The sequence below is a fragment of the Sarcophilus harrisii genome, chromosome 2 (genome assembly GCF_902635505.1).
Source record: "Sarcophilus harrisii chromosome 2, mSarHar1.11, whole genome shotgun sequence".
Lineage (NCBI taxonomy): Eukaryota > Metazoa > Chordata > Mammalia > Dasyuromorphia > Dasyuridae > Sarcophilus > Sarcophilus harrisii.
In genome coordinates, this window is record NC_045427.1 from 355469062 (window position 1) to 355484450 (window position 15389).

Sequence of the window (15389 nt, forward strand, 5' to 3'; positions counted from 1 at the left end):
AGGAATCTGACATAGATTATACTATACAATTACTTTAAACATATTTCCATATTAGTCATGTTGTGAGAGAAGAAAATAAAAACTAAAGGGAAAAATCTGAGGAAAAAAAAAAACAAAAAAGAGTGAAAATTATATGTTGTGATCTACATTTAGTTTCCATAGTTCTCTCTCTGGCATTTTCTATCACAAGTTTACTGGAATTTTCTTGGATAACTGTACTACTTAGAAGAGCTAGGTCTATTATAGTTAATCACCACATAGTCTTAATGTTACTGTTTATAATGTGGTTCTGTTTACTTCACTCAGCACTGGTTCATGTTATTTCCATATACCAAAACTTATTCCACCATTCCCCAAATGATGGGCATCCACTTGATTTCTAATTCCTTGACATCTCAAAAAGGGCTGCTACAAACACTTTTGCACATGTGGGTCCTTTCCATTTTTTATGATCTTTGGGATACGGCCCCAGGAGAGACACTGCTGGACCAAAGGGTGTATGTACAGTTTGATAGTTCTTTGGTCAGCCTCAGGTGAATGAATGACATTATAGGTCTGACCCCTCTCTCCAAAAGTCAATTTGGGGGTTCAAGTCCTGATTTTGTCCCTTACCTGCTGTGTGACCCTGGGTAAATCATGTTCCCTCTCTGAGCCTCAGTTTCCCCTTCTTAAAAATAAGATGGTTGGATTAGATTAACTTTAAGGTCCCTTCCAGATATGGGGACAACCTACACTCTAGAGCTCCCAACAGCCCTCACATTATATTATGCAAAGTACCTCCAAGACTGACATTCTGTTCGCTTTGATGAGGGAAAGACAGCCCATCAAAAGGCTTTTCTACTCTAAATTCCCTCTCCCCAACACACTCCCCATTACAATCCTCAACAGGAAAAGCAGGATGACAACAGACCTCAAACAAAGGATTCATTCAATCCTCAAGTCACAAGCAAAACCCAATCATCTTTTAAAGGGACCACACCAGCTTAGAATTAGTCCCTCAGAGCAGAAAGGGATCAGCTTTAGCTAAAGGACCATAGCAAGAAGCCCCCACAGCTTAAATCTCCTCACTAATGTTTGCCTTCCAGATAGCAGGGCCTGCTCACTGAGTATGACTAGGAAGCTGGGCTCAGTTCATTATCTGCAGAAAAATCGGACCATGCAATAGGCCATTTTGCCATATGCTCGCTACCCACGAAAATCATAAAAGTGTAGCTGGAGTGCCCTCAGAACATGAAATATTCAGAATGTCAGAGCTAGAGAGGGCTTTAGAAATTATATAGGCCACCCCCTGTATTTTACTTTGGGAGAAGATGGGAAGAGGCTCACTCACATAGTTAATTAACTCAGGTCTCCTGACTAAATACAAGGGGATTCTTCTTTTCTCCTCTTCTCTCTTTCCATCTCCTTTTCCTTCCCCCTGTCTACCCTCACTCCATGTATAACCAAGGTTAGACTATGTCATGGTACACTTAGAACAAGGGCCCTTGCCCTATCCCAGACTCTCACAGTTGTAGGAGGCCCCTAAGAGGTCATATTTCAACCTACACCTAAGAAGTAATCCCCCACTCTGAGAAGCCCAACAAGTGGTTACCCAGATTCTGCTAGAGATACTCTGGTAATCGGGAGCTCACTATCCAGCATGGATTTATGATATAGTAGTGATGGGAGACTTCAACTATGCAGACATGCTGAGGCTCTCTCTCTGCCAAAGGCTGAGGAGATGAAACATTCTTGGCTTGACTTTGGAATTTCATTCTTCAAAAGATGCAGGAAACAATAAACGAAGCTGCTATTCTGGATCTGGTGCTAATGAATGATGAGAATTCTAGCTGATTACTGAAGTAGAAATAGTTAAAATTTTAGGGATACATAACCATTGTGTCCTAGAATTTTTAAAAGCGAAGGCCTAGACTGAGAGGCGCATTAAATTTGGGGAAACCAAGTATCAAAAGGTTTATAGGCAGGATCTCATGACCTAAAATTTTCAGTGAGATACAAAGAATCACAGATTTATAGCTGGAAAGGTCCTTAGAGATCATGAAGGGGACTCTTTTTTTAAAAATAGTATTTTATTTTTCCAAATACATGCAAAGATATTTTTCAACATCCACCTTTGCAAAACCTTGTGTGCCAAATTTTTCTCTTTCACTCCCTCTTATCCCTTCCCATAAACAGCAAGTAATCCTGCAATTCTTCTAAACATATTTCCATATTTGTCATGCTGCATAAGAAAAATCAGATTAAAAAGGTAAAAGAAAAAAAAATGAGGAAAAAACCAACCAAACAAACAATCCACAAAAAGTGAAAATATTATGCTTTGATCTGCATTCGGTCTCCATTATTCTTTCTCTGGATGTGGACGGCTCTTTCCATCACAAGTCTATTGGAATTGCCTTGAATCACCTCATTGTTGAAAAGAGCCAAGTCCATCACAGTTGATTATCGTGTAATCTTGTTCTCTTGCTTCTGCTCACTTCATTTAGCATCAGTTCATGTAAAGTTTTTCTAGGCTTTTCTGAAATCAGCCTGCTCATTATTTCTTGAACAAAAATATTCCATTATATTCATATACTATAACTTATTCAGCCATTCCCAACTGAAAAGCTCAATTTCCAGTTCCTTGCCACTACAAAAATGGCTGCTACAAACATTTTTTGCATATATCGGTGCTTTTCTCATTTTTATAGTAATCATAATAAATGTTTTCAGAAAAAACCAAACCACTTATACCCTTTGATTGTACATGATCGTGATGTGGAATACTGCTGGCCTATAAGAAATGATGAACTCATTGAATTTAGAAAAACATGGAAAGATCAGCATGAAATTATAATTAGCAGAACGAAGAAAAGACTGTATACAGTAATAAGAATATTGTTTTAAGATCAACTTTAAGCAACTAAGTTATTCTAAGTATTAAAAAATGCCCAAACTACAAAGGACTTATGAAGAAAAATGCTGACTCCAGAGAAAGAGCAGATAAATAGAAGGATATATACTATAGTTTTATATATATGTATACATTATTTGTGTTGAATGATAATTATCTCTAAAGTGAGGAGGGAGAGGAAGGAGGGGAAAATATATAAAAGGCACAAAACAGAGATTGAAAGAATGTAAAAGGAAGCATATAAAGCAGAATAGCTTCAAAAATGGTGAGAAGTCCTTATTACATAATTTTTCTAAAAAACAATCTAAAATGTAAATTCATGTTTTATAGATAATCCTCCTTTTAGGCTGTGCTGTGTGTAAATGGAAATGTTATTTTTTTATGTCTTTACAAATTTAAGTTCAACTATACTCAAAGAATTATCAAACTATGATACCCTTTGACCCAGCAGTGTTTCTACTGGGCTTATATCCCAAAGAGATCTTAAAGGAGGGAAAGGGACCTACATGTGCAAAAATGTTTGTGGCAGCCCTCTTTGTAGTGGCCAGAAACTGGAAACTGAGGGGATGCTCATCAATTGGAGAATGGCTGAATAAATTACTGTGGTATATGAATGTTGTGGAATATTATTGTTTTGTAAGAAATGCAGGAGAATTTCAGAAAGGCCTGAAGAGATTTACATGAACTGATGCTAAGTGAAATGAGCAGAACCAAGAGATTATTCATTATACATGGCAATAACAAGACTATACAACGATCAATTCTGATGGATATGCCTCTCTTCAACAATGTGATGATTCAAACCAGTTCCAATTCTTCAGTGATGAAGAGAGCCATCTACACCCAGAGAGAGGACTGTGGGAACGGAGTATGGACCACAACATAGCATTTCCACTTTCTGTTGTTTACTTGTATTTTGTTTTCTTTCTCAAGGTTTTTTTTTTCCTTCTTGGTACAATTTTTCTTGTGCAGCAAGATAACTGTATAAATATGTATGCGCATTGTTAATGCTGTAAAGTTACCCATGTATATATCCTGTAAATAAAAGGCTATTAAATTAAAAAAAATAAAAAATAAAAAAAAGGTTAAAAAAAAAATAAATATGTATGCATATGTTGGATCTAACATATATTTAACATATGTGTTAACATTTAACAAGAATTGGACTACCTGCCATCTAGGGGTAGAGGTGGGGGGAAGGAGGGAAAAATTTGGAACAGAAAATTTTACAAGAGTCAATATTGAAAAATTACCCATGCATATGTTTTGTAAATAAAAAGCTTTAATTTTTTTAAAAATTAAGTTCAAAATGAATAAAAAAAATTAAAAATAAAAAGAATGGAGGTGATTCCTGAGCCATTGTCAGTGATCTCTGAAAGGTCATAAACAACAGGAATAGTAAAGGAATAGTAGAATAAAAACAAAATCTGCACCTTAACAGGCCAGAGACCTTGATCTCAATTCCTGGCAAAATCTAGAATATATCAATAAAGGGATGTTTGCTGCCGTCTAGAAGAAAGAAAAGTAAATAGTTCATGGTGGACTAACTTTGCTCCGATCCCTGCCACAGGAAATATTGGGAGAGTATTGTTGATATGGATGATCTAGATCAAGGCTTCTTAAACTTTTTCCACCAAGAAATTTGTACATGACCTCAAATATACAGGTATATAAAATAGGTACACAAATCAAATATTTACTGATAAGAAATCATAATTTCACGACTCAGTTACATTCAGTTACAAGATCCCATATGGGATTGTGAACCTCAGTTTAAGATGCTGGACTCTAGATTTTGGTCAAGCATTTGACAACTTCTGAAGACATTTTTGTGACAAGATGAGAGACATGGGCTAATGAATAAGATTTGGTGAATTCATGACTCCTTAATTAGGAGAAATTATTAATAGTTTGGAGATGTATACATCTGAGAGTCCTTATAAAGGCATTCTTAGTTCTGTGTTGTTTAATATTTTATTAAGGATTTGGATGAAGGCAAAGAAGACATATTTTTATCAAATCTGGAGATGACAAAGCCAGGAGGGACAATTAATAGCCTATCTGATAGAGTTGCATACAAAAACATTCTGATAAATTAAAATAAAGTGATAATGAAATGAAATTTCACATAGATACATATCAAAGCCAGTTTTTCAGTGGATGGCAGAGCCATACACTCTTCTCCCCTACCGCAGCAACTTCAATGCTTTCTGTAGTAATAAAATGGAAATCCATACTATTCTCACTTTTTGCCAATTTTGCATTTCTCAATCAATATTTCTAATCAAATTAATACTACCTTTACTTTTGGAAAAGGCCAATAATCAACTGCCCACATTCCAAGACTTAGGATGGAAAATGCCACCTGCATCCAGAGAGAGAATTATGGAGATTGAATGCGGATTTAAACATAGTATTTTCACTTTGTTTGTTTGTTTGCTTGCTTTTTTCCCCCCTTTCTTATGTTTTTTTCCCCTTTTGATCTAATTTTTCTTATATAACATGACAAATATAGAAATATATTTAAAAGAACTGCACAGAATGAACCCATATCAGATTGCTTGCTGTCTTAGGGAATGGAGAAAAATTTGAAACATAAAGACTTAAAAATGAATGTTGGAAATTTTATCTGTATTTGGAAAAATAAAATACTATTGAAAATTAAAAAAAAAAAATCCATCTGCCGCCTATGGCTTAAATTAACAGCCTTCTCTCTCATTGCTTCCCTATCTCCTCTCTTCCTTTCATCATTCTTTTTGTTTCCTCTCTATCTCTCTCATTCCTACTGGGTTTTTTCCCTCCATTTCTTTCTAATTCTCTTTGTCTTCTCTCTCTCTCTCTGTCTGTCTAATTCATACCTTTCTGTCCTTTCCCCATCTTTTTTTCTTTTCATAATTTCCTTTCTCTTAGCTGAAGATAGGAGTATGGCCTGGATTCAACTAAACAAGCATTTATTAAATATGACCAGCAGGGGAGAATCACAAAAGCATAAATGAAACAGTTCCTGCCTTCAAGAAACTTCCATTCTAATTTTAATAAAAATAAATGCCCTGAGACAACACCTCTACTCAGGTGATTTGCTCAATTAAGCCTATCAGAACAGGGAGGATTTCAATATACAGCATCTTAAAAACATTAACATCCCCCAAATAGGATTATTATAAGAATTCAAACGAGATGGCAGATGGAAATAGACTTTACAAATGATTAAATGTTATGTTCAACACAAGAATACTGAAAAAAATATCATTATTATCAGGTCCATGAAGCTCATACCACTCAGAAACTAGGGAAAGGGACAGATGGAAGCTCCAATAGGGGTCTGGCAGGCAGCCAAGCCTGGACTGATGCATGGGAAAATGAGAGAAGAACATATTCAATTTAATTAATACATTCTCCCACCCACCTCCCAGGACTGGGACTGGAGTCTTAGACCTTTTCAGGAAAAATAATTCCTTCCAGAGTCCCAAAAAACCCTAGGAGAATGACAGGGTGGGGATAATAGTTTCCTGATAGTTTATTGTGCCATGTCCAAGGTCACAGAATATAAGTCAATCACCTGATTTCCAGACTATAGAACCTTTTGTTAATTCATCTGCCTTTCTCTTGTTTAGTGAATTGACCTGTAAAAAATACTCACTCACTCACTCACTTACTTACTCACTGGGCAAAAATAGGGGGAACAGTGAAGAAAATAACAGGAGATGACTAGTTCTAATCAGCCTCCCTGGGGACAGAGAAATAGGCTGAGACTTCTGGAATGTCTCCAGAAATTAAAGAAAGTGCTGAGCAGCCCACCCTCTTGCCAAGCAGGATTTGGCACTTTTATACTCCTTCGTTCATTCATTGGACTGCTGGAATCTCAGAGTTGGAAGGATCACAGATTAAGAGCTGGAAGGGATATTATGAGATCATGTAGTTCTATCCTTTCAATTTAAATATATAAGGGAATGGGATTCCCCAGAAGGGTCACCCATGCCCTACCCCATTGGCTAAGGAAAGGATCCTGGGATAGTGACAAAAGCCCATATTCAGAATCTGAGAGCCTGATTTTGCTATTTACCAGCAGTATAATAACCTTAGATCTCTCCTGGAAGAGGCCTGTTGCTAGTAAGTTGCTAAATGGTGCAATAGACGGAGTGCTAGACGTGGAGTCAAATATGAGTTTAAAGATGGCCTCAGATGTTTCCTGTGTGAGTGCACTGGGCAAATCAGTTAATTTATGCCTGCCTCAGTTTCCCTGGTTGTAGAATGGGAATAGTAATTGCACTGACTTCACAGGATTGTTACAAAGATCAAATGAGTTCATTTTCATTTAGGTTTTTTAAAAATTAAATTATAAACTCCTTGAGGGTAGAGATTATCTTTCTTTTAAATCCTCAGCATTTAGAACAGTGTTTGGTACATAGCAGGTGCTTAATAAATGCTTATTGACTATCAGATTCTTTTATGCCCAGAAGGGCCTTCCTTCTCTTCTTTTGTCGGTTAAATTCTAAATTCTTGCAAAGGCCTGAGAATCAGGAGAACCAGATTTCTAATCCAGCCTCAGATTCTTTTTTTTTTTGCTGAGGCCATTGGGGTTAAGTGACTTGCCCAGGGTCACAACAGCTAGGAAATATTAAGTGTCTGAGGCTGGATTTGAACTCAGGTCTTCCTGACTTCAGGGCCAGTAGCCTCAGATTCTTAACAGCTGTGTGATCCTAGGCAAATCACTTACATCAAATAAAACTACGTCAAATAAAACAAAATTAAGAATAAATAAATTCTATTGAAATGCCAGAGAAACAAATCTTCCCTGACCCTCCCTGGTCTGTAATGAGATTCCTCTTTGGATCTCATCATACTTTTTTTGTTTCTTGTAAAGGACTTAATATGTAATATGTGTCTCTCCCCTTTAATAGACTGCAAACCCCATGAAGACAGGTATTCCACTTTAAATAAACTCTGATCTCTTTCATATAGGTTTCTTTTGAACTGTAATGAAGGTCTTTTTTAGCTGTAAATCTATGATGTTTTAAAGGTCTAAGAATGGAGGATAGGGAAATATTTCTTTGACAAAAGACTTCTATGTAAGGTAAGCCTTCCTTCAAATAGCATTCAACTTACAAAATTTCCATTTACAGTCAGCCTTACTGACATATTCCAGTATAAACTGACCTTACTCTTACCAGTGTTAAGCTCACCTGATTCACAAACAATAGAGCCAGGCTTCAGTTCCAGCATCATTGTGATGATGGAGATGTCTGTGGAGTAGAGAATCTGGGTCCGGTGTGGCAGGTTCAGGGTCCAGAGTTCAGGGGTGGGATGGAGCACATAAACCCAGCCCCCCTTGCTGCAGGTAACCCGGGATCCATAGGGTTGGCCAATGAGATGGGCTGAGTGACGGATCACACCATACTTGGTCTGGGTCTGAGCCCCATGCTGGACTTGCACTGGGAACATGGAGCCATGGCCCAAGAAAATGATGGCAGTATCCCCTTCTTTAATGAGCTCTTCATACTTGACAAAACTCATGATGAAGATCTCTACTGAGGCTGCCCTACCCTTTTGGAAAGAAAGAACAAAGTCACATAAAGGGGTTTATATTCAGCTAGATCAGAAAGGACACAGTTCCTACCATAAAGCCCAAAACCTCTATTTTTTTAGCACAACTTTCACCTCATTCAACAATAATAATAAATCTTCCATTAATAGAACCCTTAAGCTTTTAAAAAAATGTCTTCTTGAATTGAACATGTTTAACTTATGTTGCTTGCTGTCTTAGATAAAAAGAGAGAGAAAAATATGGAAGACAAGGTTTTGCAAAAGTGTATCTTTGTATGTATTTGTAAAAATAAAAACACTATTATAAAAATTTTTTTAATAGAAAGGCTTGGTAAGATTTACATGAAATGATGCTGAGCAAAACAAGCAGAACCAGGAATACATTGTATACAATAACAGCAAGAATGTGCTATGATCAACTATGAAAGGTGTGGTTCTTCTCAGTGGTTCAGTGGTCCAAAGCAATTCCAATAGACTTTGGACAGAAAATGCCATCTGCATCCAGAAAAGGAACTAAGGAGACTGAATGTAAATCAACACATGCTATGTTCACTTCTTTTTTATTTCTTTTTTAAAAAATCTGTCCCATGCCTTTTCTCTTTGCTCTGACTATTCTCTCTTAACATGATTCATAAAGCAATGTGTATTTAAAATATACTACGATAAAAAAATATAAACAAAAAAAAAATAAAATATTAAAAATGTCTTCTTCCCAACAACCCTGAGAGGCAGGTCATACATAAAAGTATTATCATTCCCATTTTGCAGATATGGAGACTGAGAGGTAAAGAAACTTTCACAGCTTCTACACTCCCCAGATTCAGCTGCCTCTTTCAGATCCCAAAGAACACCAACATGTATTATTCTGTATTATAATATTCTAGATTGATGTTTCACTAGACTGAACTGCAAAAAGACAGAGCCTGGTCTTATTCCTCTGTCCCCCCCTTCTCCCCATACCCTGTGATTCCAAATGCAAGGTCAAAGAAACAATGTAGAAGAAGCTGGGTAACTGAGATGGGATTTGAGATATGGTGAACTAGAGTAGTTGGGGCAGACTTAATAATGAAAGACACTACAACTGGCCATGAAGGATAGTATAGGTTTAAAGAGGTGGAAGGGGAGCAAAGGATCCGGTTGGTAATTATGGATTGAAGCACAGGAGAGAGGTAACGTTTGGCTCTGTAGAGTTAAGAGTCATGTTCATAGAGATAATGCCTCCAGATCCCCTTTAATTCTAGGGCCCTTCCTCTGTTGATTATCTCTTTATTTATTCTGTATATGGCTTATTTATATATACTTATTGGTGAGTCATCTCCTTCTATTAGACTGAACTCCTCTGCTTTTGTTGTATTCTCAGTCCTTAGCACAGTATCTAGAGCTTACTATCAACTGGACCAGAACTGGGCGGTCACCTTTGGGTAGTCTGGGCCGAGACAGAGCAGGTCAGAGACAGGAGAGTCAGGGCACAAACAGAAATTTAATTAATTTCAGAATGAGGAAAACAATATTTGCAGATGGAAGCACCCCCTCCCAGCCCCAAGAAGGAGGGCTTAATGCTCCTGATGCTGGGGCTACTTATATATATGCGAAAGATTGGCCTAGAATACAATCATTTTTGATTGTCTAGAGACAGTTCTCATGGTTGGCATTTCTTGGGACAATATTCTTGGGTCATATGGGAACAGTCACTGTCTCAAGTCTTGGGGGTCATGATTACTCTGTGAGGTAAAGAACCCCACAGAGGTTCTGTGATAGGAACAGGAGCATAGTACAAGGAACAGGGATTGCAAATATGCGATGGATGGCCCTGGGAAATAGGGGGAAAGGGGAGAACTAAATCCCTAAGTGAACACCTGGAGCTGATCTAACATACTTTCTTAGAGGGTAATATCATACAGGATGCTAAGGATTATTGTTATAACAAACTCTGAGCACAGCCTGTTTGCCAATTCCTTAGTCTGTGAATAACTAATAGATAAACATGGTTGGAAATAATAGTTTGTGAAGGGGAATAAATCTGAAATAAATCTGGAAAGATAAAGTGGGGTCAAATGTGGAGGCTTTTAAGGCTTGTCAGGCTGAGATGTTTTTATTTTATTTTAGTGGTAATTCTATTCTAGCTACTACAATTTTTCTATTGTATAAGAGAAATGATTATTAAAATAACCTATTGGAGAAAAGCAGAATTATATCCTTTTTAAGAAAATCTCAGTCTTAGCACAAAAATTTACCCTTCCTAGATCATTTTATCTAGTGGGAGTTGTTGCCCCACCCCACTAAAAATTTTACAAAGAATTTAATCTAAAGTGAATTTTGGCCCATTGTATTTTACTTAGACTTATATCTTGGATGTAGATTATCCAAGAATAGTAAATAACATAATCAAAGTCACATTCTTCCAGTCTCATTAGAATAGCCCCCTCTCAAAATATTCACTTTCTCATTACTAGTTAACTTGTTGATTGCCACCTCAAGAACACCTACTCCAATAGAGTATTTTATCCTCCAAGAGGGGTATTTATTATTAGTTTTTGCTAACATAATAGAATTATTAGTTATCCAGAAACTATATCTCTTTAACTTTTTTTTAAAAAATATATCACAAATAATAGCGTCTGACATGTAGTGCTTTAAATTACTGGACATCATCTGAGCTGAAACAAATTGGGGGTTTATTGTTTGATGGCTATGGTAAAACATGTATTTGGAAAATTAATGTGTTAGTTGTGTGGAGGATAGATTAGAGGGGATAACCTGGAGGTAGAGAGACCAATTAAGGCCATCACAATAGTTCAGGGAAGAGGTGATGAGAGGTTAACCCAGAGTAGTGTCTATGTGAGAGGAAAAGGAACCAATGTAAGAGACATGAAAATAGAATTCATAAAACTTGATAAATGAATGGACACAGGGTGGGGAAGCAGGAAAGATTTAAGGATGACTCCAGGATTGTATATATAGGTGAATGGAAAAATGGGAGATTCCCTGAGCAGAAGTCATCAGTTTAAAAGTGGAATAAACTTGAGGGGAAATAGTAATCTTGTTTTGAACAAGCTGAGATGTAGAATTATTCAGCTGGCTTCTGGGGATTAAGGACTGAAGTTCAGAATAAAAAAGATGAATATAAAGATTTTAAGAGACAACTTCATTCTCAAGAGATAGGGAGAACGTTTTAAAAAATTTTTAAATGGGGATAGATAGATGGCATAACGGATAAAGCCCTGAAGTCAACAGGACCCAAGTTCAAGAGACTTAACATTTATTACTTGTGTAACCTTAGGCAAGTCACTTAACACCAATTGCCTCACACCCCCGCCAAAAAAAAAAAGAGAAAATGTTTTAAATTAATGTTAACGTGTCTTATGTGTAATTGGGAAATATTTAATAAAATAAAAAATTCAAATATATATATTTTAAAAGAAGTTTCGTAGAGATAGTAATTGAACTCATTAAATTTCATAAGAATCCCAAGAGAAAAAATAGAAGAAAAGAGGGCTCAGAACCAAAGCTTTGAGGTTTATCCATGTAATCGAAGCATGGAAAGAACAATGGACTGGGAGTCAGAAACACTTGAGTTGAAATCTAGCCTTAATCACTCACTGTAAGAACTTGAGCAAGTCACCTAAACTGTCTGCCTCAGTTTTCTCTACAGTAAAATAGGGAGAATAGTATCTGCTTCTCAGGGTTGTTGCAAGGATCAAATGGGATATTTGTATAGTTGGCATTATTACATACATTAAGCACACTTACTAAGCATATAGTAGGCACTTAATAAATGCCCGTTTGCTTTCTTCCTTCCTTAACAGATGGCAGAGGGATAATGGTCCTGAGAAGGAATGGGCTAGCAAGAAGATAACTAAAAGACAATACTGTCATGCCCCCTTAATGAGTGCTTAGAAAAAGAAGAGATTTGTTTATTGAGTTCAATTGTTCCTTTCCCTATGCAACTAAGTTTAGGTGGAGAGACAAAAACCCTTTTGGATCAAAGGGAAGAAGTTCACAAACTTATAAGCCAACTTTTCACTGGGTCTCTGGGCATGTACTTTTAAAAGAGGGCATGTAGAAATAAATGACAAGAATCAGGGGACAGATTCTGGTAAATATGGGTGGGGAAACGGAATGAAACTTGGGGACCATGAAAAAGAACAGGGCCTGGAGAGACTTACACGAACTGATGCTGAGTGAAATGAGCAGGACCAGGAGATCATTATATACTTCAACAACAATACTAGATGATGACTAGTCCTGATGGATCAGTCCATCCTCAGCAACGAGATCAACCAAATCATTTCTAATGGAGCAGTAATGAACTGAACTAGCTATGCCCAGAAAAAGAACTCTGGGAGATGACTAAAAACCATTACATTGAATTCCCAATCCCTATATTTATGCACACATGCATTTTTGATTTCCTTCACAAGCTAATTGTACAATAATTCAGAGTCTGATTCTTTTTGTACAGCAAAATAACGTTTTGGTCTTGTATACTTATTGTGTATCTAATTTATATTTTAATATATTTAACATCTACTGGTCATCCTGCCATCTAGGGGAGGGAGTGGGGGGTAAGAGGTGAAAAATTGGAACAAGAGGTTTGGCAATTGTTAATGCTGTAAAGTTTACCCATGTATATATCCTGTAAATAAAAGGCTATTAAATAAAATTAAAAAAAAAAATAAATAAATAGAACAGGGCCGGGTGAACCGGGAAGGGACCGAAAAGGTGGCGATGTCCCAGCGAATGAGGCACGTACAGGCAGGAGAGGCTGGGATCGCTCTACATCGGAGGGCATAGAAAAGGGGAATTATGGACACATAAGCTCGCGTATGTCATATTGTACGCACACGTATTTAGAGGCCCTTCATACATCTCATGGGCAGGGGTAACGTACACTGTTTTTCATTGTATTCCTACTGTGTGCTAAGCACTAGGAAGGCAGAAACGAAGCGGACGCGGGAGCTGGCAGCCCCAGGGAGGGAAATCAGAAAGGCTCACTCAGCTTGAAAGGAAATGAGGCTTTCGAAAGGGCAGGAGGAGGGGGTGAGGTGTGAGTGCACACTGATGTGTCGGTAATGTTTTGGGCAGCAGTCTGCACGTCCTACAAATGTGTACATGTGTGCGTGCTTATCGTCCCCTTTTATTCCACAAACCGCACACTTGTGGGGAAGCAGCCGCTGACCTTTGGGGAACGAGTTAACCAAGGGGGCACGTGAATTGTCCGACTTGGAACGTATGCTAGAACAGGAAGGGAAGGACGGGGCCCGCGAGCCCAGGGCAGGGAGGGGTTCTGTGACTTCCCGAGCCTCAGTGTCCCCCACTTTCGGGTGGAGGCCCCGGGGGTAGCGAGGAGAGTTCCCCGGCGCGCGCCGCCGGAGCCGGCCGCCCGCGCCGGGGGTGGGGGGGGGGGGGGGGCGGCTCGGGGTCCCCGGGATCCGCTTCTCCGGCGCAGCCCCGCCCGCCTCGGAGCCTCACCTGGGTCCCGCTGGGTTCGGCGCGGGCGGGCTCCGCACGTGGTTCCGGGCGGCGGCGGCGGCGGCGGCGACGGCTCCGAAAAGGCTCGGCTTCCTGGCCCGGCGCTCAGTGCTGACGCCGCAGAGCCCGCGGCTGGGGCTCCTCCCCCGGCCCCGCCTCCGGGCCGCCCGGCTCGGTCCCGGGCCGCGGCCAGAGCGCTCCCCCGCGGGGGCCCCGAACGCCGCCCGCGGGGGCCCCGAACGCCGCCCGCGGGGGCCCCGAACGCCGCCCGCGGGGGGCCCCGAACGCAACGTGGGACGCTGCCTGAGGCACCCAACGGTCACTGACCCGCCCCCCGCCCCAGGCCCGGAGCTCTCCCCGCTTGCCGCGCGGGGCCTTGCCTCGTAACCCATCCTCCCATTGTCCATGGGAACCGCGCCGAAACCTCCCCGGCCGCAGGCCGGCCTCTGCCCGCGGCTCCCGCGCTTAGTCCGCGCTCCCCCTCCCGTCAGCGCGTCCCCCCCGGCTGCCGGCGCGGCGAGCCGCCGCGTCCGGACCCGCGCGCCCCCTGTGGCCCGAGCGGCCACGCCCCTCCCCCACCCCGTTCCTCTTTCTGGCTTCCCGACGTCTGGCTTCCCTGCCGGAGCGCCCTCAAGCCTCCCTTCCACCTCTCTCCCCTCCTTTGCAGCTTGTTACTGTAGCAAGCCCTGTGTATTCTGTCTTCACAGTATCCTCCCGGTCTGTTCCAGGACCGCTCCAGTAATGACCTCCCACCTAGATCCTTCAAATGACTTCCTCAGAGAGGTCTTCCCGCCTCCGTTACTGAAATCATTTGAGGGGAAATGAGTGAGACTTTTATCTGCAAGAAGAGCAGTGTAGAGGATGTTGCGATCTCAAGAGAGGGGACGTTCATTTTTCTCTTTTTATCTTCAGCATTGCGCATGGTGCCTGAACTGGAAGATCTTAATATATGTCTCTTGATTGACTAAATAATGAGGAAGGGCAGGGAACAATTCTCCCAACTTTCACCTCTCCACTCGATTATCACCTTTCTTGAGTCAACTATAAGAAAGCCTTCTAAAAGATTCTTCCCCGACTTGTTTCTTCCCTCTCAAATCCATGTTCCCTGCAAGCTGCCAGAAACTAACCATATCAATTCTCAGCTCACACACCTTCGATAGCTACCTTCTGCTTCTAGAATAAAATATAGTCTCATCCACTGGGTCAAGACCTTCGTAGTCCAGATCCAAATTGCCTTTCCAATCTTATTTCACAATATTCTTCTGTGTAAGGCTATCCTGCAAAAAAAAAAAAAAAAAATACATATATATATATATCATCCCAATAAACTCCTTCCATCATCATCCCAGCCCTGAACTTCCATCTTAGCAGTGAACTTTTGGAGGAACAGGGAGCTTGGAATATAAAACTCATCTCCATGACTTTTCACTGGCCCTGTGCCTTCAATTACCTCCTTCCTCAATTTTGTCCCTTAGAATACTTC

At 40.0% G+C, this 15389-nt stretch overlaps 1 protein-coding gene across 2 annotated transcripts in view; it reads right to left on the bottom strand.

Moving 5' to 3' along the window:
• Positions 1 to 14385, bottom strand: part of TRMT61A (tRNA methyltransferase 61A) — a 51393-nt gene extending 37008 nt beyond the window's left edge. The window contains exons 1-2 of one of the 2 annotated variants that reach the window (XM_031953189.1): positions 13907 to 14385; positions 8074 to 8429 (exon numbers count right to left, since the gene is read on the bottom strand). In XM_031953189.1, coding sequence (XP_031809049.1) covers positions 8074 to 8429; positions 13907 to 14313 — 763 coding nt within the window. In that variant the 5' untranslated portion in view covers positions 14314 to 14385. Of the gene's footprint in view, positions 1 to 8073; positions 8435 to 13906 lie in introns of both variants that reach the window. The other variant, XM_031953190.1, reaches the window with a different exon arrangement.
• Positions 14386 to 15389: the final 1004 nt, after the last annotated feature.